This window comes from Thalassophryne amazonica, chromosome 9 (genome assembly GCF_902500255.1).
Source record: "Thalassophryne amazonica chromosome 9, fThaAma1.1, whole genome shotgun sequence".
NCBI lineage: Eukaryota > Metazoa > Chordata > Actinopteri > Batrachoidiformes > Batrachoididae > Thalassophryne > Thalassophryne amazonica.
Window position 1 is genome coordinate 7786552 of NC_047111.1, and position 25798 is coordinate 7812349.

Here is a 25798-nt window from a genome sequence, read left to right on the forward strand (position 1 = left end):
AGTGCCAAAACTGTGGATGACACTAATGTTTGTTTTACTTTTACAAAAGCTTCCTCAGCATCTTTGTTCCATTCCAACACGGTTGACATTGAAATATCATCCTTGTACATCAATCAGAAAGTGGACTAGTCAACTCTGCATAGCAGGGAATCCATGCCCTGCAGTAATTAGTCAGTCCAAGAAATGACATCATCTGCTTTTTGGTTTGTGGTTTTGGAGCGTGTAAAATTGCTTCCTTCCTGTCAGACAGGATCGTGCGCCCTGTGGCTGATAATTCATGTCCTAAATATTTTACTTTACCCCTACACAACTGAACTTTGTTTTTACTCACTTTGTGGCCATTATCAATAAACATAATAATGCTACTGTGTCAGTTATGCAGTTTTCTCGTGTGTCAGAGGCAATCCAAAATGTCATCAACATACACTAATAGTTGGCTATCTGCCGGTGGAACAAAATTGGCTAAACATGCTGACATGACTTCAGAATAATAGTTGGACTCTCTGCGTAACCCTGCGGTAATCTGGTGAATGTATATCGTTGTCCTTTAAAGGTAAAAGCAAACCAGAATTGACTATCTGGATGTACTGGCACAGAGAAAAATGCATTACTTATGTCAATTACTGAGAAACTATTAGATTTGGTCTCAGCGAATTTAACAAGGTGTGTGGATCTGGAACACATGGTGCTCTTTTAATCACAGCAGCATTTACTGCCTGCAGATCTTGAATCATTCTCCACCCCACTGAGGGCGGAGCCTTTTTTACAGGAAATATGGGTGTGTTACATGGTGAATCTGACATGGCACTATTACTCCTGCTGTTAACAAATCCTCTATTACTGGCATGATTCCTTCAATTGCATCAGGTTTCAATGGATACTGTCGTACACATGGTCTGTATTCTGTTTTTGGTCTTATAACTACAGGTTGTGCATTTTTTATCAGTCCTACGTCTGAAGGACCTGTTGTCCACAATCCTGATGGTACCGAGAGAGAAGATCATCTTCTTCAGGGACTCAACTGAAACACTCAGGATTGTGAAGTGGACACATCAATGTGTGTTCCAGCTGTCAGCACCAATGAGACATTAACTGGCACTTTATACAATTTAGTTGATGGACTGAACTCCGTTCGTGGTCCAACTCTGCTCCAATCAGTGGCTGACAAAGCTGGTTATGACTGTCAGTCCCAATTCTTGCCATTCTGTCAAATATGGTTTACAAAGTGACACATGTAATGGCATACCTGTGAATCTCAATTTTAAAACGTCTTCAGTGCACCTGTTACTGTTATGACAGCTGTTGAGTTGCCATCATGAATCAAATCGGTCATTGTCAGCTTCACAGGTGAAATGTTTTTCAATTGTGTTTCATACACTGGTGTTCCTGGCAATATGCCACTATGGACTCTAAATACACTCTCAAATCTGCATCTAAACTCTGTCCATGGCTCTCCTTCTTTCTGAGTTGTCCTGGTAATTTCAGTATAATTTATCTTTGGTCCTAACACACCTTTTGCACGTGTAATCATAGCTTCCACTCTTGTTTTCAAGACTAGATCATCATGTGTCAGTGGTACGCCTTGTTGATCTGCAGGATTCCAGTCTCCCACGTACCTGACTCCATTTAGGGCCACAGCTTTCATCCACACCTGTTGGACTTCAGGTCCACTAAGGTGGTAAGAACTTCTAATGTTTTCTATATCCTGCATAAATCCCTCAATGTCGACATGTTGCGATGGTATCATGTCGACTGCTGCTTTGATATCATCAGCATTCCATGTTCGATATACGAGCATGGTTGATCGATGTCCTGCTGTTCCTGCACGAGGATTTGGTACTTCTATCATAGGATAGGCACCTCCTGGTCACTGTGTTCCACCATGGGAGGGGCTGTGGCACTTTCGCTTGACTGCTGTTTTGTGGTTTTTCTGGTTTTCTCTTTTTACCTTAGGTTTTACTGCAAAATCATACTGTGGTTGTGGTACATCGTCATCCTCTGGTAGAGGAGATAAAGGTGTTGTTGTCACCGACGATCCAGCCGTCGGTGGTTGTTGAGGCTGTTCTGGTTCTTCTGTGCTGAATTATCACATCTTCTTCTGCCTTACCTACAGCTTCTTTTTATCTTGCTTTCTCTAATCGTCGCTTCTCTGCTCCCTTCTGTCTGTTCTCTGCTTCCGCCTTCCCAAAATGCCACTAATACTCGCCCCTACTTTCTGCATCTTTTTCTCATCACCTTTATGTTCTGTTTCTAACTCCTTCTTAGCTTCTGTATGCTGATCAGTTCAGTCGTTCCGTCAAAGTCATGTTTATTTATCCAGGTCTCCAATTTATTTGTTGCTTTTGGATTTTTTGCTTCCATAAATTTCCAGTCGTCAGTGATACATTTCCTTCTTTTAGACGTCTTACCCCCCATTTTTATTATCCCTTGTTATAATTTGGACTTCAGACGGGGGGCACACCTGGGGTGTTCTAAATCTGAAGTTTTCACTTTCTTTGGACGTGACAATTAATTTGCCGTCGTGTGGTTGATTCTTTCACCTCCCCGTAGGAAGCGGAATCACTTGCCTCTGCTTCCACCGCACGGTTGTCACTAACGTTGTCCAAAGTATTACACTTTCACACAGTTATTTACACTTACACAAAACACTCTTTACACATAGAAACACTTTTTAATAATCGTACGCGTATTCTTAGCCCAGGGGAGCTCGCCCTCCCGTGAAATTTAACTAATGTCCTGCATTAGTGGACTCCGCCGTCCCTGCCAATTTAACTGCTTTTTACAGTGCACGTATTTCTAACCCACGGGATTTCCTTACGTATTAAAACAGAGGCGTCGTATCCTCCTTCGGGAATTTAACTACGGCGTCCCTCGCAACCGTAGAGGAGTCCGCCCTCCTTACAGAGTTTAACTGTGTTCATTAACAGACGATTCTGTATCATCGCTTACGGAGTTAACTGTTTTATGTGATCCTTTTATCCCCTACCGGAACGCGTATATAAACAGAGGAGTCCGCACCCTCCTTACAGAGTTTAACTGCTTTGCATTAACAGACGATTCTGTATCATCGCTTGCGGAATTTAACTGTTTATGTGATCTGATCACCACTCACTCAGTACTGTTTACAAAGAAATTTACTCACTGACTCGACTTCCTGTCTGTCTTCTTCGGGAAAATCTCGTCAACGAGACAATGCAACGGTGGTCGACAATTGCAGACAGATCAATCGATCGGACCTTGGCCAAGGATTACGTCTGGACTTGACGACCTCCGCTGGACACCTCCGGTATTGTTGAGATCCCGGACGAGCCCCCAGTCAATGTTGGGTATTTTCTCCTCAAACTTTTTAAAACCTTTAACAAGACAAACAGAGTCAAGAAACACCAGTGAGACAGAAAGTCAAATTTACGCGCGGAGTGCAGTCAGGCTGTACACCAAGGCTACACTAAAGTCTGGCCTGCGCTCCGTCTTTTTATTAGTGAATCCCTCATCACATAAACAAAACTTGTCCTAAGGGTGGGGGAATGAGCAAGACAAGTTTTCCCGTAACATACAAACACACGTCAATAAGTGCAGCTGTAAGCAAAACAGTTTCTTTCTTTACTCTTTATCGTCGAAGGTCAGCACATCTCGTTCATCTGTTGCAGTTATCAGCTGTTCTGCATCTGCCTGGAACACTAAGCATCACATCACAATCAGTCAAAATTCAACCTTCAGTTCTTTACTCCCAGTCGTTAGCGGCTACGAAAAGAAGTGTATAATATAATAATAAGTACATCCAGCTCCTCATTCCCAGTCAGATTGACCCCAGCATGCTAAAACAAGGTTGAATAACACGTACATTCTCGGGTTTAAGTGCAAACAGCACAACACCGTTCTCATCAGAAAGAAGACAAAAGGTACAAATGTTTAACAGTGATAACATATATATATAAAATCTTTAACCAGAAAGCCTCCAGCAGAACCAGGCTCCGGGAGGGGCAGTCTTCTGCTGGGACTGGTTGGGGACTGGAAGAGGAGAGAATCAGGAAAAAGACAGGCTGTGGAAGAGCAGCAGAGATCAAATCACTAATCAATCAATCAATCAACTTTTTTCTTGTATAGCGCCAAATCACAACAAACAGTTGCCCCAAGGCGCTCCACATTGCAAGGCAAGGCCATACAATAATTATGAAACACAGTCTACGTCTAAAGCAACATAACCAAGGGATGGTCCAGGGTCACCCGATCCAGCCCTAACTATAAGCCTTAGCGAAAAGGAAAGTTTTAAGCCTAATCTTAAAAGTAGAGAGGGTATCTGTCTCCCTGATCTGAATTGGGAGCTGGTTCCACAGGAGAGGAGCCTGAAAGCTGAAGGCTCTGCCTCCCATTCTACTCTTACAAACCCTAGGAACTACAAGTAAGCCCGCAGTCTGAGAGCGAAGCGCTCTAATGGGGTAATATGGTACTACGAGGTCCCTAAGATAAGATGGGACCTGATTATTCAAAACCTTATAAGTAAGAAGAAGAATTTTAAATTCTATTCTAGCATTAACAGGAAGCCAATGAAGGGAGGCCAACACGGGTGAGATATGCTCTCTCCTGCTAGTCCCGTCAGTACTCTAGCTGCAGCATTCTGAACCAACTGAAGGCTTTTTAGGGAACTTTTAGGACAACCTGATAATAATGAATTACAATAGTCCAGCCTAGAGGAAACAAATGCATGAATTAGTTTTTCAGCATCACTCTGAGACAAGACCTTTCTGATTTTAGAGATATTGCGTAAATGCAAAAAGGCAGTCCTACATATTTGTTTAATATGCGCTTTGAATGACATATCCTGATCAAAACTAACTCCAAGATTTCTCACAGTATTACTAGAGATCAGGGAAATGCCCTCCAGAGTAACGATCTGGTTAGACACCATGCTTCTAAGATTTGTGGGGCCAAGTACAATAACTTCAGTTTTATCTGAGTTTAAAAGCAGGAAATTAGAGGTCATCCATGTCTTTATGTCTGTAAGACAATCCTGCAGTTTAGCTAATGGTGCGTATCCTCTGGCTTCATGGATAGATAAAGCTGGGTATCATCTGCGTAACAATGAAAATTTAAGCAATACCATCTAATAATACTGCCCAAGGGGAAGCATGTATAAAGTGGAATAAAATTGGTCCTAGCACCAGAACCTTGTGGCTTTAATGATTGTAGATTTAAAGCATGATGCCAAATAAGACATTATATTAACTAATCTCTCAAAAAGGATTGCACAAGTGAGAAATCCAGCAAATCTTCATGCAAAGAATTCAGGTAGGCATGTTCGTAGATCATTTCAATTCAGGCATTCTGAAATTGTGCATTTGATATTTTTGCTCTTTGAAAGCTGATCATTAGAAAACTCAACATGAAAGGAAAAGGAAACCTGTTTATGTGTGTGTGTGTGTGTGTGTGTGTGTGTGTGGGTGTGTGTGGTGTGTGTGTGTGTGTGTGTGTGTGGGTATTCCCCCCGCCCACACACACACACACACACACACACTCTGTGTATTGTGCAGAGCTGATGTGGTTTCTGTGCTGCCTACAGGAAGAATGTGGAAACGATAAGGTTTGATTGCACAGAGATGAGCACGTCCACGGCTGTGTGACAGCTGTTGACTTATTTGAACTACAGTGAAGTTTGAACCGAATTCCAAAACTGTCCTTTTGCCAACTCAATATGTCGTGCAGTTTGTGCAAAAGAGAGAGAGTGAGAGGTGCAGTGCCAAGTGACAGTGACACAAAATGACCGGGTGAAGAATTATGACTGTAAAAGCTGAAAAATGGGTCAGTTTAAACTGAGAGAGAGAGAGAGAGAGAGAGAGAGAGAGAGAGAAAGAGAGAGAGAGAGGAGAGAGAGAGAGAGAGAGAGAAGAGAGAGAGAGAGAGAGAGAGAGAGAGAGAGCAGAATGGAAGTGCAGGAAGGTAGAGCAGAGAGAGGAAGTCCTTCAGGCCTGGACTTGGCTGTAACTTGTCAGAGGAGGCAGAGGAGCTCTGGAGGCATCACGCAGGAGCAGAGGAGTCAGGGTCCGAGCGGTGGGGTTGGGAGACCCTCGTGTCAGCGGGTCAGCTGCCAGAAGATGAAGAACAAAATCACCAACATCCTCGCAGACTTCTTCTTTGAGTATGAGACCCCACGCCAGGTGCTGGTGAGGAACAAGAGGATCGGCGTGGTGTGCCGTGTGATCCAGCTGGGGGTCCTGGCTTACATCATCGGGTAAGATCCTCCCAAAGAAAGTGCACAAGTGTCTGAGTGAAGAATTCACATTCCTGCAGCTGCGTGCCGTAAACAAGGAGTGTGAAGTTTGTGTTTCAGGAAAGAACACAGAGCAGAGAGGATAGAACAACCAAAAAGATTCCTGTTTTAAAGAAAATCCTTCTAATGCCAGGAGCTTAGATGGTTTATCTGTCCTCGAACTGTTGTTCTGGCAATAGAAACATATAATAATAATAATAATAATAATAATACTAATAATAATAATAAACCCAGTAAAACACTCAGTAGAGCTCAAAAGATGTATTGACCTCAATTGGAATTCCAAACCTATAACCTTTAACCCAATAAACTACTCATAACTGTCTTTTATTTAACGTAGGTCTGTACATTACTTTCTGAGAAATGACCCCCCCCCCCCCCAACCAAAAGAAAGCAAATACAGAATTACTCAAGTTTTAAGTTTTTTTTGTTTGTTTGTTTGTTTTTGTTTTGTTTTTTGGTGGTGGTGGTGGTGGGGTGTTAACAATTTAAAAAGTGAAAAACAATAATAATACACACAAATTACATTTTTTCAGGATTTTTTAGGGGGAGGGGATGGAGCAAAAAAAAAATCTAATTGACAAAATTTAAATTTTTTAAAATTTCTTTTTGATGACCCCCACAAACAATCCATTTAGTTATTTTATTTGTAATAAATGGGAGGTCAGAAATTAAGATACAGGTACACCAAAAAGGCCTAATATGTAAGATTTATGTGCGTTAATTGCATTTAAAATTTCCATTGGAATTACAGCATTTCAACAAAACAACATAATAAATTTTACGTGAAGCAAATTTGTCAAGCTAGTTCTTAAACATCTGAAATCACCAGATTTATTGATGATAAGTATATAGACCAGGTTATTGTGGATTTTAAACACACTTGGTTTATTGGTATTATAAATCTTTGTGACTTGCGTCATGTATTTTTTCAGTTACAAATATGTTATTGCATCAAGATGACTAATTTCTGTCAAACTGTGTGGTCCAAATGGATGGCAATTTTATATGCATTTATAATATATAAATCTTCAATAGTAGGTCTTTTTTACATAGAAGTTAGAAGTCATCTTAAAAAAATACTGGGAAAGTCAAAAGCAGAGTAAGCCGTGTGTTCTGAGTCTGATTACCTGTATTTACACAGGTATACTGATTTTCTTGCAGACAAACCAACACACAGAAGGTCTTTTTTTGAGCCTTGTTTGTCATAAATTTGTTTTCCACATCAGGAAAAGAGAGAGAAAAAAGGAAAACTCTGACACACTTCCGTGGAATTCCAACAATAGTGGGATTTCCACTAAAGCACTTATCTTCCTCAACACAAACTTATCAAAGACAAATGTTACATCTGTATTTAATTCCAGTTGACACTTATGAACAAATTAAATAATAGCACTTTTTTCTGATTGCAGTTGTTTTTAATATCATGTTTAAAAAATTACATTATACACAGGCAGTGAGGAACAGCTGTTTTTTTGTTTTTGTTTGATTTGTTCAAATACATCTCAAATAATAAAAATAAAGAAATAAATAAAATACTAACAAGAGCATCACTAACAGCATTCCTCTGGATACTACTGTTTGTTTTACCCTTTAAAAGACAGCTGTGATTCAACATAAATGGAAAGTCAGAACTTAAATTTATGCCATTTTTAAGTGTCCAATCCACAAAGTGAGAAAAAAAAAATTTGCCTTCATATTTGCATTTTGTTTTTGAACAACATACGTGAAGTTCGCTTCACTGAAGAAACAAAATAGTGCAAAAGGCGCAAACGATATGTCATCTAATGTTTTATTCAATCAAGAATAATAAGAGACAGATTTGAACAAGCTTTAAAAATAACTAACTTTAATACAAAAAAAAAAAAAAAAAATCAGAATGAATGACATAACATGTGAAAGTCAGAGATGAGAAACTTTTCCCAAATTACATGTAGGAAATCTGACATCTGGGGCCTGTACTACGAAGCGGGGTTAACTTACTCAGATGTAACCCAGGGTCAACCTCTTAAACCGGGGTTGACAAACCTGGTTCCCTCAAGTGGTGTTAATCGGTACTACGACGCTGAATATGATGTTGATTTGTTGAACCTGTGTTAACCTAAGTGGAGTATGTGCGCGTTCACATAAAAGGGGCGTTTTGCAGCACACGTCACCATTTTTCAATGATGACGCGGTCACCTTACTTTACTGGAGAAGAATGCACGATTATTATGCGGAGCTACGAGGAATTTAAATTAACGTTAAGGGGTAAATCGAACACATCGTCTGCCAATAAAGCAAGACAGGCTTGTTGGCAACGTATTGCTGATCGGGGTAAATGCGTACGTACAATTCAATGTTCCCCAAATCTGTTACAGATGATTAACCTGTGGAATGTCTATATGTGTAAAAAAATGACCTCCTTCCATTAATTACGCCCAGATGCAACACGATTCAGAAGTGGCCATAGGGTACTAATAAATGTTAGGTTAATTTAATGTTTCCTTAATAGGCTACCATGACTGTATGATTGCTATTCCTAATCCTGTCAATATGTCAGATGCAATAGCAGTGCCAAACGCACCTGGCAGCAGGTGAAGATGAAATATAAAAACATCCTTCATCCTTCAGAACGGTAGGTTTATATTCATAGCATGATAAGCCCCACTTTACCTAATTAATGGATATGCATTAGACCTATTTTGATATTAGTAATTACCCGCGATTGCATAAAACCCTTCTTTGATTTGCATTGCGGAAAATTGGCCAGGGAAAACGACAAATGCATCCAACAGTTTAGATAGAGCAAGTACTACCTTGCGAATCATACGACATACAGTATTCTTGCTCAGATGTTCAGCATCACCTGTTATGTGTCGACACGGGTTGAGGAGCGGACCTGCGTCTGACGGAACCCAGCGCTAAAATAACCAGAAAGCGGTTCCAATAACAAAAACAATTTATTGAGTCACCCTCTGGTGCTAAACAAAGTGTAGAAACTAAAACAGCGTCATTCTGGTGGAGTGAAGGCTGGCACGCTCTCCAGCGCCCAAAAGGATCGAAGCCCGGCGCTTCTGGCTCACTGTTACCGCCAAACACCCCCCAGGTGGACACGACAAACCGACTCTCTGTGAAGGATAGAAGAGGTGACGTAAGTCAGCAGTTACAACCAATATCCTTCCAAAGACACACAACCATCAGCAACACATTCAGGTCTGTATTTTAAGCTTTATGCAAATAAGCAGCTTCTCACAACAGGTGGAGGATCACTTGTCCGCACGCCACAGCAGTGAGAAGCGAGCTGCATAATTCTCATCACAATTCAAATCTACTGCGTAACAAAATACCAAGTTACTATCAACAAGTAGTCAAACAATTAATCACCTCTGATGTGTGCTGACAGCATGTGTCCCTCACCCTTCCTGCTTCACAGGCCACGATGTGTCAACCCAGGCGCGGTCCTCAGCGTCTCACAAACGAACATCACAAGGTCGAGTTCCGGCAATTCTGCTTGAATCACACATGGCTTAAATGCAGAACGCCATCTAATTATCTGCTTCAGCTGAAAGTCTTTAAGGTTGCATGTGAGCACCATCCACAGGTGCTGCACATAATGTTGATGAGGGTGAAGGGACTCTTCAGCCAGCACCTTCTCCACAGACAAATCAGTTTTCCTGCCACCTGGAGAGCAAAGAAAAGAAAAGAACACCAAAATATCCAGCCACACCCCCCCCAACACACAACATCACCGATGGAATACTATATTGTCCACTGGCAGAATATCTAAGCGCAAGGCACCATTATCTGCTCGATCGTCGGGGCATTGCTACACTGTAAAAATGACTTGTTTTCACAGGAAAACACTGGCAGCTGTGGTTACCAGGGACTTCCTGTAAAACCTACAGCAGCACAGTAGATAACATTACAGACATAATATGTATGTGGACTTACAGTGAATGAACCACGGCTGACTCACATTAAAGGAACTGTTAAATCTACAAACAAGCTCTTTTTTTTTTGTACATTTAACCGCTGTATTTTTTTACAGTGGTGACCACAGCTGTCAGTGTCTTCCTGTAAAAACAACAGTCTTTTTTACAGTGTACGATGGGTGATGTTACAGACATCTGGCCCGATCAGTTGTCAAAGATAACGAATTCCCTCGGCTGAGGATCTATATCTTTCATAGAGAATATCGTCCGGGCATGTCAGCGGATTCCGGCGGTCTTTAAAACCCTCGCCCTGCGGAGAGAGCCCCTCACAATTTGTGCCCCAATATCAAACGGATCATCCAGGTAGGCCGGCATTGTCTTCGGAGTGATGCAGGTGGATGGACGGGAGTGGTTAAGCGGAAACCTCACGCTAATCCTGGAACATAACCTGCTCGGAGCAGGTTTGGCGCAAAGCGTAAGTTGCCGTGGCAGCATGCCTCGATCGAAACCTATCCACCTTTCGTAGTACGGGTTAACCGGGAAGTTACTCCATACGTCATCAACTTACTCCAGAATTTACCCTGATAAGCCAGTAACCCCGCTTCGTAGTACAGGGCCCCTGGTGTTGTTTGATTTGACCTTTTCTGACTGGCGTTTGGAAATTCCCACACCCTTGTTGGCACTGAATGTGGTGAGAATGCCCTGCCCCTTACACCAAGCTTCATTAAAGTTGGTATGTAATTGTTTGCATAACCTGAGAAACAAACAAACAGACAAGTGAAAACACAAACATCTTGGTGGACGTCAGCAGTGGCCCAAGACATTTTTTTCTTGGTTTTCTTGAAGACGACTGCATATTCAGCCTTAAAATTTTGTGCTGATGGATAAAGGCACAGAAGAGCGAACCCCGTATTTTGATCCATATTGATTTCTTCTGCTACGCACAGTGACTCTAACAGACACCAAAGACAAACAGGCCTGTCAATGTGCCTGTGAAATGTTGCTGCTAATTGCAGGGTCCTGATGGTCATTCAGGATACTGTTGCTTAATGTGAACATACACATTTTTAGTGCAGCAGATAACTGAAACAATCATGCAAATGGTGATACAAGCACCAAAGTTGGCACAAATACTCCTTAGACATTACTCTTTTGAAAAAACCGACTGGCCACTTGAATTTTCGATAGGTGGCCAGGGGTCGAAATTAAAAATGCTCAAATCATTTTGAAAACTACACCACATTATTTGTCTGATCGCAAAGATTCCAAAAAGGTATAGTTTGGAATATCTATGACTGAATGTTCAGGAGTTATGGGGTAAAAAAACAGCAAAAATGGTGACAAAGATCAGTTTCAGTTTGTACAGGGGTCAAAAGTTAAAGTTCCTTCAGTTTTGGTAAAAAGTGATACAAATTATTGGTTGAGCTAATAGGATTAATAAATGAAATATTTTTGATTGTGTTGAATGTTTGGTCTCCAAAGTAAAGGTCAAACAAGGTCAGCGTCCATTGGATTCTGTGACATGTGACATATGTTACCCCGTAACATGATAACTAAGCATGACACATGGTCCAAACTATTCCTTTTAAAACCCTGTTAACTCAAGTAATAATTTGCATCATTTTTTACTAAAATTGGAGCAACTTTAACTTTTGACCCCTGTACAAACTGACACTGACCTTTGTCACAATTTTTGCTGTTTTTACCCCATAACTCCCGTTCATTCAGTCATAGATAGCCCAAACTATACCTTTTTGTAATCTTTACAAACAGACAAATAATGTGGTGTAATTTGCTATATGATTGGCACATTTTTAATTTTTACCCCTGTGTAATTTTTCAATTGACCCCACAAGGGACTCGGGAGCGGAGGACCCGACCTCTCCTGCTGGGACACATGTGGCGGGTTACGTGATGGACAGTTGGCAGAGGTGGCAAGTCATGTGCCTGTACACGTTGTCTGTGGAGGACGTTGAAGATGTTTACTTATTTGGAGCTGTGGTGACCGGGTTTCTGCTGTGTGGAGCGGCCGCAGCACTGGTTTACCGGAAAATTAAGAAGGTGGAGGCGGCATTAATTGGCCCGTCCAGGTTGCCCCACATGATTGATTTGATTGGAAGGGCAGTGTCAGCTCAGTCGGCGGGTGTCAACCGCACATTGGAATCCATCTCGGGGAGAATGGCTGCACTGGAAATCCGCTTTGATTGTCTGTGAGACCACGTCTCTCCTCTATTCAGATGTATTTGGGAGCCACTCTGAAGTTTCAGACTGTGGATTCTGCCAGGCGTCTGTTAATCTGGATATCTATTTGGTTCCCAACACCAGCTGTCCTTCAAGGACGCTGGGATAAAATCCTCCCCCCGAAGAACACTCCTGATAGCCTTGCTCCTTGTCTCCCCCGCCTCCTTGTCTTCCACTGCCTCCCTCCCTTCCCAGTCCTGAGATGTTGACTGTGGGACCTTGAGACTCTGGTGGACTGATTCAGGACTGGGATCCCCCCCCAGGATGGACAGATAAGGCCTGATGGCGCCTCAAGGGCGGCCTTTCTGGGCTGTCTGTCTGGACACTGGACACATCCAAGTCTCGGCTGTTGTCTGTCGTCTTTTGTGTTTTTTTTTGTTTTGTTTGTTATGACTGTTTTCTGTGCTATGGGTTTTTTTTTTTTGCTCCAGTGGTGCTGCGGGTTCAACGCAGCAGCAATGGAGGTTTTCTTCCCAATTCTTTCTTTGTGTGTGCTTTTATATGTGTTCATGTACCGGACCGGCTTATGTGTGTTGTTGTTTGTTAAATGTGTCATGAGGCCGGTCAAGGTTTGCTCAGCCCTGCTCGTGACCTAGGGCAGGGATATACATCTGGAGCTGGTCCCCGGGCGGCAAAAAGGTGACCTCTGCTCCTAACTGGCAATTAGGATGGGTAAAATGCAGTAAACACATTTCATTGTGCAGGGAACATGTTCCTATGTGCATATGACAATAAAGTTCTTTGAATCTTTGAATCTTTGAATCTTTGAACTGGCTGCCTATTGAAAATTCAAGTGGCCAGTCGGTTTTTTCAAAAGAGTAATGTCTCAGAAGTATTTCTGCCAACTTTGGTTGGCACAAATAATTCAAATATGAGGAGGATTTCCATCTAATAAATATATGTAGCCCCAACTCAAATAAAGCACATCTATATAAGATAATTTAATTCAATTTAGTTACTACATATATTATTAGATGGAAATTCTGCCCATAATTTAATTGAGTTCATCTAATGAGCCATTTATTTGTGTAAAAAACTGTCTCATTGGATTGGATGTCCATCTAATAAATATATGTAGTAAAAACTAAATTAAATCACATTGTCTTGCATGAATGTGCTTTATTTGAGTTTGGGCTACATATATTTATTAGATGGAAATCCTGCACACAGTTGAATTGAGTTCATCCAGTGAGCCATTTTTTGAGTGTACCTATGACATACATGTTGTTAATTCCACACATAAAATACACAATAGGTGTTGGACTGTCATCCTCTACTTTTTCACTTTCACCAGGATCTGGTTCCTGGGTGGAGTTGTTAGGTCCTTTTGTTGAACAGTACAGTAATTTAGTGCTGTATAAATAAACATGACTGAGTTGTTTGATGAGTCAAGTCAGTTCGTGGAGCATGCGGTGCTGCTGCCGCTGCATCCACCACACATGGAACCATCCTGGGATGACAGCTACACAGGCAGACAACTGGTCCATCGCCACATCTCAACAGTAACCATCAATCTGCTGCAGCTAGGTGAAATGTAGGCACATCCTTGGCCTTCTCCAGTCACTAGGTCTTCAACACTGAGGCACCTACATGATGGATCATGAACAGAGAAATGAACCACATGGCCAGATGTTACAGCTGACATTCCCTCACAGTCAAATCAAATCAAATCAATTTTATTTATATAGCGCCAAATCACAACAAACAGTTGCCTCAAGGCGCTTTATATTGTAAGGCAAAAGCCATACAATAATTACAGAAAAACCTCAACGGTCAAAACGACCCTCTGTGAGCAAGCACTTGGCGACAGTGGGAAGGAAAAACTCCCTTTTAACAGGAAGAAACTGTTGGGTATTTTCTCCTCCAAACATTTTTAAAACCTTTAACAAGACAAACAGAGTCAAGAAACACCAGTGAGACAGAAAGTCAAATTTTACGCGCGGAGTGCAGTCAGGCTGTACACCAAGGCTACACTAAAGTCTGGCCTGCGCTCCGCTCTTTTTATTAGTGAATCCCTCATCACATAAACAAAAACTTGTCCTAAGGGTGGGGGAATGACGCAAGACAAGTTTCTTCCCGTAACATAAACACACACGTCAATAAGTGCAGCTGTAAGCAAAAACAGTTTCTTTCTTTTACTCTTATCGTCGAAGGTCAGCACATCTCGTTCATCTGTTGCAGTTATCAGCTGTTCTGCATCTGCCTGGAACACTAAGCATCACATCACAATCAGTCAAAATTCAACCTTCAGTTCTTTTACTCCCAGTCGTTAGCGGCTACGAAAACAAGTTGTATAATAATAATAATAAGTACATCCAGCTCCTCATTCCCAGTTCAGATTGACCCCAGCATGCTAAAACAAGGTTGAATAACACGTACATTCTCGGGTTTAAGTGCAAACAGCACAACACCGTTCTCATCAGAAAGAAGACAAAAGGTACAAATGTTTAACAGTGATAACATATATATATAAAATCTTTAACATTCCCCTCCTGTTTATCACCTGTTAAACATACAGTAGTAGTTATCACCTAGCTTAGCACTTCTTTTTGAGATTTTCACTAAGAGGTTCATCATGGTATGTTCTATAGGCTTACACCCCAGAGGTGATGTCATCATTGTCACCATCATCGGTGTCTGGGTCATCATACTTCCATGGGTCTGGGTACAGGTCATGGGAGTCATCGTCCTCCTCGGTGTCGTCTTGCCCCAGGAGTGGATATGATGCTGGTCCCCCTCCTGGTCCTGGACTTATTGCTGCGGTTATCATTCTATTTACAAGGCCTCGGAGACATGGAATACAACAACATCCACACAATGTTAGAATTGCAGCAAATACTGCTATAGACACTAATAGTGAAGAAATCAAAGACCTCCATCTTCCCATCCCTTCCAGCCACCAATCCCAGCCTTCGGTGTTTACTCCACTGTGCTCTTTCATCTTCCTGTTCAACGTTCTCAGCCCGTCAATGGCTTGAGTGAGACTGCCGTCTGCAGCCGTGTTGTTGGGAATGAATGTGCAGCATTGTTCTCCGAACATGGCACAAACACCTCCTTTCTCCGCCAACAACATATCCAGAGCAATACGATTCTGGAAGGCCATAAGGGACGTGGCTTCTAACTGTGAATGGACAGCCTTAAATCCTTCCTCAGTCCAATTTCCTAATTTCTGTACATTGTAGTGGATGTAGTTGTATTCTGTCCACGTTTTTATTAATTGAACACCACCAACAGATGGAAGATTCGAATCCAGCTGCTATTTGATCAACCAGTTTATACTCGTCAGGCACTCCTCTGGGGACTCCTATTGCGTCAATATATGTTGGATTTCCTACTCCTTTCCACTCTCTTTTTACTCTATGTCTGGCTATGCCTTTCTGCCAATCTTCAGGAATAAGAGAGGCTGCATATGTCGTAACGTCTTCAGGGGTCATGGGTATGGCTTTAACTGGTAACAATAATGATATTAATGCACAATAACCTGACACATTTCGTGGCAGTCTGTCAAAGATTCTGTTATCACCACACCACCACCATACATCACTTCGGCTGACTGGTATAAATGAACCGTTTTTCTGTATTATTCGACTACACCACTTGTCTTATTACTTTTTCAGCTAAAGCTTCATAGGCTAAGAGTGTGTTAACTCATCACGTCAACAGTTCAAGCTTGAACTGGAGTTGTGAGCTTTTCAATATCATCATAATTCTCAGTACAGTCATTATAGTTTTCTCCACTAAGGTCTGACTGTTTCAATGCTTGATATTTGGCATAGTTTGTTGGAAGGCCAGATTACACTGTACAAATGTATTTGACACCATTTTGCCAACCATTGTTTTGATATAAGGGATCACACAACACATGCAAAGTCCAATCAGAATTAGGACTATAATAACTGGTGTCACCATTTTCAATAGTAACTGCCAACATGGTCCTGAAGTCAACCAGGACCAGGGATTCCACCGGTTCACGGCTAGGGTGTCTTTATGCATTGCATCACGAAGTTTATTCAGCTCTTCCAATGCGTCCTGCATATCCACTGAATGAATGGAGTCTGGGATGAAAGTACAGCATGTTGTGTTCAGCAGAACACAAACTCCTCCCTGTGAACCAGTAAGCAAGTCTAAAACCATGCGATTTTGCATCACCATGGTACGTAAAGCATCTATTTCAGTGTTTTGAGCTGCTACTATTTTTTTAGTTACATTCATGAACAGACCCAATCGATAATTCAGAGTTTCAATCATTAATTAATTTTTTCCCACTCCTATCCAGGGGAACAATGAATGTGCTATTTTATCTCCTACAGACCACAATTTTTTGGTCCTTTAGTACATCCGAGCCCCACATGTGATCATGTGGTAACACATCTGGGTATATCAATCTCCTCCGTCTGGTGCTGCCATTCTTCTCTGTGGAGGTCCTACCACATATGTATGGTCAGTCACCTGGGTAGGTGCACACACACCACCCCAATTTGGTGGGAGACTCATGTACAGTCTGGAACCACAAAGCCAATAGATGTCATCATACACCGGAGTACCATTTACAGGTGGTAGCAAAAACTTACTAACATAAGCACATGATTCATCCGTTCCCCATGGACAGGAGCCTGTATAATTACATCCCCGTCCAATGTGATGAAGATAAGTACCATCCACATATTATGTTTTGGCTAGGCTTAAATTATTTGATAAAACATACGTTTGGGTACACAGACGTTTCTTAATTTTACTTACAGTTTTATTCCCTGTCCCGTAAAAGCAATTTGGGAATGGCCGTTGTGATGACAATTTACCGTGATGATATTTTTGCGTTTCCCTTCAGTCTAGTCAATGGAGCAGCACTTGGGCACGCTTGTACGTCCTCTGTTGAAATCCCTATCATATAAGTGGTTGCACTGAGGCAAGTGGTGTTACATCTTATCAGATTTGCTGAGAACTGCTGCCCCCGAAATACAGTTTGATTATGCATCCGTATGATAAGACATTCTGTCACCCTAGCAGGGTACGGTTTAGCCGTCAGAGCTGGGTGTGTTGAGGATATAGGTATTTGCGAACAAACATAACAATTAGTAACGTAATTCCATAGCCAATAAATGAACATATCTGTACCACATATTAGTATGGTATATATGAGGGTGTCCATCTGTCTCGTTCACATTATGAATAAACCTCTTCTGACGTTGCTTGCGTTGTTCTCTGGCTCGGTCCACAGTGAGCTGCAATTCTTGGGTCAACCACCAGGCCAGGAATCCGAGGAGCACGAAACACACTAAGATCACAACGCAACCGGCTGCCCTACCAACAGTCCGGCAGCGGCGGCACTGAGCACGCCGCTCCGGGGTCTGCTGTAGTTCAGTCATGATTGCTAGGATACAGTGTTGTTAACCACCTCACCTAATAGTGCAAGGATCTCCCTGCTTCACTGGCATTGAGACAATCTATTGCTAATTAAATAGACTCCCTTTGTAGCCAGACTTCCCCTTACACTGTGGAGGCAGCCAACACACGCTGTATCTTACAGTGATGTATCCACGTTGATCTCTCCGCTATCTTTACTGCAGTTGGTGTTGTTAACAGCACTTGGTATAGACCTTCCCAACGAGGACTGGACCAGTTCTTCCTCTTAATCACTCTGATGAACACCCAGTCTCCTGGCTAGACTACTGGAAGGCCGTCCTGTGGAAGATCAAAATTATTCGGCAGTAAATGTGTTTAAGTTATCTCTTTCTGTGTTAATGTCTTTTTCATAAAATTTGCTAATGTTTGTTCCTCATCTGCTGTTTTAGTATCCATGTCAAAATTGGTAGACGATATGGTCGTCCATAAAGTATCTCAAATGGTGTTAACCCTGATGGTGTTGGTGTTATTCTCATATACAATTTTACTAGGTCCAAACATTCAATCCAGGTTCGTTTTGTCTCTTCTATACATTTCCTTAATCTTATTTTTATTGTGCCCTTTGTCCTTTCCACTAATCCGGCACTGTGTGGATGATAAGCACAATGATTTTTGAGATTGACCTGTAGCGCTTCTCCTACGTATTGCACTATTGTATTAACAAAATGCGCTCCATTATCTGAATCGTGGAATGATGTCTTTGCACAATGCCTTAGCCACTGTAAGTGCATCTGCATGTTTTGTAGGGAACAATTCTACCCATTTTGAGAAGGCATCAATTACGACTAAACAAAATTCCTTCCCTTCATGTTTACTCAGCTGTATATAATCCATATGAATCACTTGAAAGGGATATTGTGGTGTTGGAAATTTGCCTCTTTGGGGTCTCAAATTGCCTTGTGAATTGTGTTTTGCACATGTCATGCATGCTCTACAATGCTGTTTTGCATATGCATCGAACCCATAAAGACAAAAAATAGATTGCAATTGCGATATCATACCCCCTGATGAGACATGCGTCACGCCATGGCTCATAATAGCTGCCCATTTAAACATATTTTTTGGCAATATGGGTTTCTTTTGTGGGCATATGTACAAATCATTTGCATACGTAGCTCCTTTAGCTATCCACATTTGTTTTTCTCTGTCAGTTGCCTGCTGTTGCATGTCAGCAAGCAGTGTATGACCTAAATGCAAATCTGGAGTAGTTTCCTGTACAACAAAAATAGAAGAAGCTGCTGCTGCCTCTTTTGCTGCTCTGTCAGCAAAATCATTTCCTTTTGAAATACTGTCAGAGCCTTTGGTGTGAGCCGCACATTTGCATATAGCAATTTGTTTAGGCAATTTCACAGACTTCAGTAGTGCAGTTAGGAGAGTGGCATGAGTCACTGGCTTTCCAGATGATGTCACCATTCCACGCTCTTCCCACAGTTTTGCAAACACATGCACTGTGCTAAAAGCGTACTGGCTGTCTGTATAAATTGTTACAGCCGTACCTTTAAACAGATAGCAAGCTGCAGTTAAAGCAACTAATTCAGCTGCTTGTGCTGAAAATGAGGATGGCAATGAAGCAGAATCCAATACTTCTGAATTTGTGACAACAGCATATCCAGATTGTGTTTGTCCATAAGCGTTTTTAGTGGAAGAACCATCCACATACACAATTGTACTGTTTGGGATGGGTGTGTCCTGGAGGTCTGGGCGTGCTTTCGTACAGACCGTAGCTACATCAAGACAATTGTGCGGCTCACCATCCTCAGGTAAAGGTATCAATGTCGATGGATTCAATGTTGTACAGCGCTCTACCGTAAGGTGTGGTTGTGATAATAGCAAGGACATGCACGAAAGATGTCTTGCTGGGGACAAAAGGCTCATGTTTGTCTGCAACAGAAGTGCAGAAACTGCATGTGGAACTTTCAGTGTCAACTGATGGAATAGAACAACATTACTGCTACTTTGAACAGCCATAGAGGCTGCAACAACAGCCTGTACGCATGGTGGTAGAGCACTTGCCACTGCATCCAATTTAGATGAGTAGTAGGCAACTGGCCTTAATTTTGAGCCATACACTTGAACCAAAACACTAGTCATGAACTTATTCTTACAATCAGCTGTTTGAATGAATGGTTTACTATAATCTGGTAGTGCCAAAACTGTGGATGACACTAATGTTTGTTTTACTTTTACAAAAGCTTCCTCAGCATCTTTGTTCCATTCCAACACGGTTGACATTGAAATATCATCCTTGTACATCAAATCAGAAAGTGGACTAGTCAACTCTGCATAGCAGGGAATCCATGCCCTGCAGTAATTAGTCAGTCCAAGAAATGACATCATCTGCTTTTTGGTTTGTGGTTTTGGAGCGTGTAAAATTGCTTCCTTCCTGTCAGACAGGATCGTGCGCCCTGTGGCTGATAATTCATGTCCTAAATATTTTACTTTACCCCTACACAACTGAACTTTGTTTTTACTCACTTTGTGGCCATTATCAAATAAACATAATAATGCTACTGTGTCAGTTATGCAGTTTTCTCGTGTGTCAGAGGCAATCAAAATGTCATCAACATACACTAATAGTTGGCTATCTGCCGGTGGAACAAAATTGGCTAAACATGCTGACATGACTTCAGAATAAATAGTTGGACTCTCTGCGTAACCCTGCGGTAATCTGGTGAATGTATATCGTTGTCCTTTAAAGGTAAAAGCAAACCAGAATTGACTATCTGGATGTACTGGCACAGAGAAAAATGCATTACTTATGTCAATTACTGAGAAACTATTAGAATTTGGTCTCAGCGAATTTAACAAGGTGTGTGGATCTGGAACACATGGTGCTCTTTTAATCACAGCAGCATTTACTGCCTGCAGATCTTGAATCATTCTCCACCCCACTGAGGGCGGAGCCTTTTTTACAGGAAATATGGGTGTGTTACATGGTGAATCTGGACATGGCACTATTACTCCTGCTGTTAACAAATCCTCTATTACTGGCATGATTCCTTCAATTGCATCAGGTTTCAATGGATACTGTCTTACACATGGTCTGTATTCTGTTTTTGGTCTTATAACTACAGGTTGTGCATTTTTTATCAGTCCTACGTCTGAAGGACCTGTTGTCCACAATCCTGATGGTACCGAAGAGAGAAGATCATCTTCTTCAGGACTCAACTGAAACACTCAGGATTGTGAAGTGGACACATCAATGTGTGTTCCAGCTGTCAGCACCAATGGGACATTAACTGGCACTTTATACAATTTAGTTGATGGACTGAACTCCGTTCGTGGTCCAACTCTGCTCCAATCAGTGGCTGACAAAGCTGTTATGACTGTCAGTCCCAATTCTTGCCATTCTGTCAAATATGGTTTACAAAGTGACACATGTAATGGCATACCTGTGAATCTCAATTTTAAAACGTCTTCAGTGGCACCTGTTACTGTTATGACAGCTGTTGAGTTGCCATCATGAATCAAATCGGTCATTGTCAGCTTCACAGGTGAAATGTTTTTCAATTTGTTTTCATACACTGGTGTTCCTGGCAATATGCCACTATGGACTCTAAATACACTCTCAAATCTGCATCTAAACTCTGTCCATGGCTCTCCTTCTTTCTGAGTTGTCCTGGTAATTTCAGTATAATTTATCTTTGGTCCTAACACACCTTTTGCACGTGTAATCATAGCTTCCACTCTTGTTTTCAAGACTAGATCATCATGTGTCAGTGGTACGCCTTGTTGATCTGCAGGATTCCAGTCTCCACGTACCTGACTCCATTTAGGGCCACATGCTTTCATCCACACCTGTTGGACTTCAGGTCCACTAAGGTGGTAAGAACTTCTAATGTTTTCTATATCCTGCATAAATCCCTCAATGTCGACATGTGGCGATGGTATCATGTCGACTGCTGCTTTGATATCATCAGCATTCCATGTTCGATATACGAGCATGGTTGATCGATGTCCTGCTGTTCCTGCACGAGGATTTGGTACTTCTATCATAGGATAGGCACCTCCCTGGTCACTGTGTTCCACCATGGGAGGGGCTGTGGGCACTTTCGCTTGACTGCGTGTTTGTGGTTTTTCTGGTTTTTCTCTTTTTACCTTAGGTTTTACTGCCAAATCATACTGTGGTGGTGGTACATCGTCATCCTCTGGTAGAGGAGATAAAGGTGTTGTTGTCACCGACGATCCAGCCGGCGGTGGTTGTTGAGGCTGTTCTGGTTCTCTGTGCTGAATTATCACATCTTCTTCTGCCTTACCTACAGCTTTCTTTTTTCTTGCTTTCTCTAATCGTCGCTTCTCTGCTCCCTTCTGTCTGTTCTCTGCTTCCTCCTCCCAAAATGCCACTAAATCTGCCCCTACTTTCTGCATCTTTTTCTCATCACCTTTATGTTTCTGTTCTAACTCCTTCTTTAGCTTCTGTATGCTGATCAGGTTCAGTCGTCCGTCAAAGTCATGTTTATTTATCCAGGTCTCCAATTTCTTTGTTGCTTTTGGATTTTTTGCTTCCATAAATTTCCAGTCGTCAGTTGATACATTTTCCTTCTTTTTAGACGTCTTACCCCCCATTTTTATTATCCCTTGTTATAATTTGGACTTCAGACGGGGGCACACCTGGGGTGTTCTAAATCTGAAGTTTTCACTTTCTTTGGACGTGACAATTAATTTGCCGTCGTGTGGTTGATTCCTTTCACCTCCCCGTAGGAAGCGGAATCACTTGCCTCTGCTTCCACACGCACGGTTGTCACTAACGTTGTCCAAAGTATTACACTTTCACACAGTTATTTACACTTACACAAAACACTATTTACACATAGAAACACTTTTAATAATCGTACGCGTATTCTTAGCCCAGGGGAGCTCGCCCTCCCGTGAAATTTAACTAATGTCCTGCATTAGTGGACTCCGCCGTCCCTGCCAAATTTAACTGCTTTTTTACAGTGCACGTATTTCTACCCGGGATTTCCTTTACGTATTAAAACAGAGGAGTCCGTATCCTCCTTCCGGAATTTAACTACGTGCGTCCCTCGCAACCGTAGAGGAGTCCGCCCTCCTTACAGAGTTTAACTGTGTTTCATTAACAGACGATTCTGTATCATCGCTTACGGAGTTTAACTGTTTTATGTGATCACTTTTATCCCCTACCGGAACGCGTATATAAACAGAGGAGTCCGCACCCTCCTTACAGAGTTTAACTGCTTTGCATTAACAGACGATTCTGTATCATCGCTTGCGGAATTTAACTGTTTATGTGATCTGATCACCACTCACTCAGTACTGTTTACAAAGAAATTTTACTCACTGACTCGACTTCCTGTCTGTCTTCTTCGGGAAAATCTCGTCAACGAGACAATGCCAACGGTGGTCGACAATTGCAGACACGATCAATCGATCGGACCTTGGCCAAGGATTTACGTCTGGACTTGACGACCTCCGCTGGACACCTCCGGTATTGTTGAGATCCCGGACGAGCCCCCAGTCAATGTTGGGTATTTTCTCCTCCAAACATTTTTAAAACCTTTAACAAGACAAACAGAGTCAAGAAACACCAGTGAGACAGAAAGTCAAATTTTACGCGCGGAGTGCAGTCAGGCTGTACACCAAGGCTACACTAAAGTCTGGCCTGCGCTCCGCTCTTTTTATTAGTGAATCCCTCATCACATAAACAAAAACTTGTCCTAAGGGTGGGGGAATGACGCAAGACAAGTTTCTTCCCGTAACATAAACACACACGTCAATAAGTGCAGCTGTAAGCAAAAACAGTTTCTTTCTTTTACTCTTATCGTCGAAGGTCAGCACATCTCGTTCATCTGTTGCAGTTATCAGCTGTTCTGCATCTGCCTGGAACACTAAGCATCACATCACAATCAGTCAAAATTCAACCTTCAGTTCTTTTACTCCCAGTCGTTAGCGGCTACGAAAAGAAGTTGTATAATAATAATAATAAGTACATCCAGCTCCTCATTCCCAGTTCAGATTGACCCCAGCATGCTAAAACAAGGTTGAATAACACGTACATTCTCGGGTTTAAGTGCAAACAGCACAACACCGTTCTCATCAGAAAGAAGACAAAAGGTACAAATGTTTAACAGTGATAACATATATATATAAAATCTTTAACAGAAACCTCCAGCAGAACCAGGCTCAGGGAGGGGCAGTCTTCTGCTGGGACTGGTTGGGGCTGAGGGGAGAGAATCAGGAAAAAGACATGCTGTGGAAGAGAGCAGAGATCAATCACTAATCAATCAATCAATCAACTTTTTTCTTGTATAGCGCCAAATCACAATAAACAGTTGCCCCAAGGCGCTCCACATTGCAAGGCAAGGCCATACAATAATTATGAAACACAGTCTACGTCTAAAGCAACATAACCAAGGGATGGTCCAGGGTCACCCGATCCAGCCCTAACTATAAGCCTTAGCGAAAAGGAAAGTTTTAAGCCTAATCTTAAAAGTAGAGAGGGTATCTGTCTCCCTGATCTGAATTGGGAGCTGGTTCCACAGGAGAGGAGCCTGAAAGCTGAAGGCTCTGCCTCCCATTCTACTCTTACAAACCCTAGGAACTACAAGTAAGCCCGCAGTCTGAGAGCGAAGCGCTCTAATGGGGTAATATGGTACTACGAGGTCCCTAAGATAAGATGGGACCTGATTATTCAAAACCTTATAAGTAAGAAGAAGAATTTTAAATTCTATTCTAGCATTAACAGGAAGCCAATGAAGGGAGGCCAACACGGGTGAGATATGCTCTCTCCTGCTAGTCCCCGTCAGTACTCTAGCTGCAGCATTCTGAACCAACTGAAGGCTTTTTAGGGAACTTTTAGGACAACCTGATAATAATGAATTACAATAGTCCAGCCTAGAGGAAACAAATGCATGAATTAGTTTTTCAGCATCACTCTGAGACAAGACCTTTCTGATTTTAGAGATATTGCGTAAATGCAAAAAGGCAGTCCTACATATTTGTTTAATATGCGCTTTGAATGACATATCCTGATCAAAACTAACTCCAAGATTTCTCACAGTATTACTAGAGATCAGGGAAATGCCATCCAGAGTAACGATCTGGTTAGACACCATGCTTCTAAGATTTGTGGGGCCAAGTACAATAACTTCAGTTTTATCTGAGTTTAAAAGCAGGAAATTAGAGGTCATCCATGTCTTTATGTCTGTAAGACAATCCTGCAGTTTAGCTAATTGGTGCGTATCCTCTGGCTTCATGGATAGATAAAGCTGGGTATCATCTGCGTAACAATGAAAATTTAAGCAATACCGTCTAATAATACTGCCCAAGGGAAGCATGTATAAAGTGAATAAAATTGGTCCTAGCACAGAACCTTGTGGAACTCCATAATTAACTTTAGTCTGTGAAGAAGATTCCCCATTTACATGAACAAACTGTAATCTATTAGACAAATATGATTCAAACCACCGCAGCGCAATGCCTTTAATACCTATGACATGCTCTAATCTCTGCAATAAAATTTTATGGTCAACAGTATCAAAAGCAGCACTGAGGTCCAACAGAACAAGCACAGAGATAAGTCCACTGTCCGAAGCCATAAGAAGATCATTTGTAACCTTCACTAATGCTGTTTCTGTACTATGATGAATTCTAAAACCTGACTGAAACTCTTCAAATAGACCATTGCTCTGCAGGTGATCAGTTAGCTGTTTTACAACTACCCTCTCAAGAATCTTTGAGAGAAAAGGAAGGTTGGAGATTGGCCTATAATTAGCTAAGATAGCTGGGTCAAGTGATGGCTTTTTAAGTAATGGTTTAATTACTGCCACCTTAAAGGCCTGTGGTACATAACCAACTAACAAAGATAGATTGATCATATTTAAGATTGAAGCATTAAATAATGGTAGGACTTCCTTGAGCAGCCTGGCAGGAATGGGGTCTAATAAGCATGTTGATGGTTTGGATGAAGTAACTAATGAAAATAACTCAGACAGAACAATCGGAGAGAAAGAGTCTA

General features: G+C 41.8%; 1 protein-coding gene across 1 annotated transcript in view; it reads left to right on the forward strand.

Moving 5' to 3' along the window:
• The first annotated feature begins 5947 nt into the window (after positions 1-5947).
• Positions 5948-25798, forward strand: part of p2rx1 (purinergic receptor P2X, ligand-gated ion channel, 1) — a 119075-nt gene continuing 99224 nt past the window's right edge. The window contains exon 1 of the mRNA XM_034177544.1: positions 5948-6226. Coding sequence (XP_034033435.1) covers positions 6090-6226 — 137 coding nt within the window. The 5' untranslated portion in view covers positions 5948-6089. The remainder of the gene's footprint in view (positions 6227-25798) is intronic.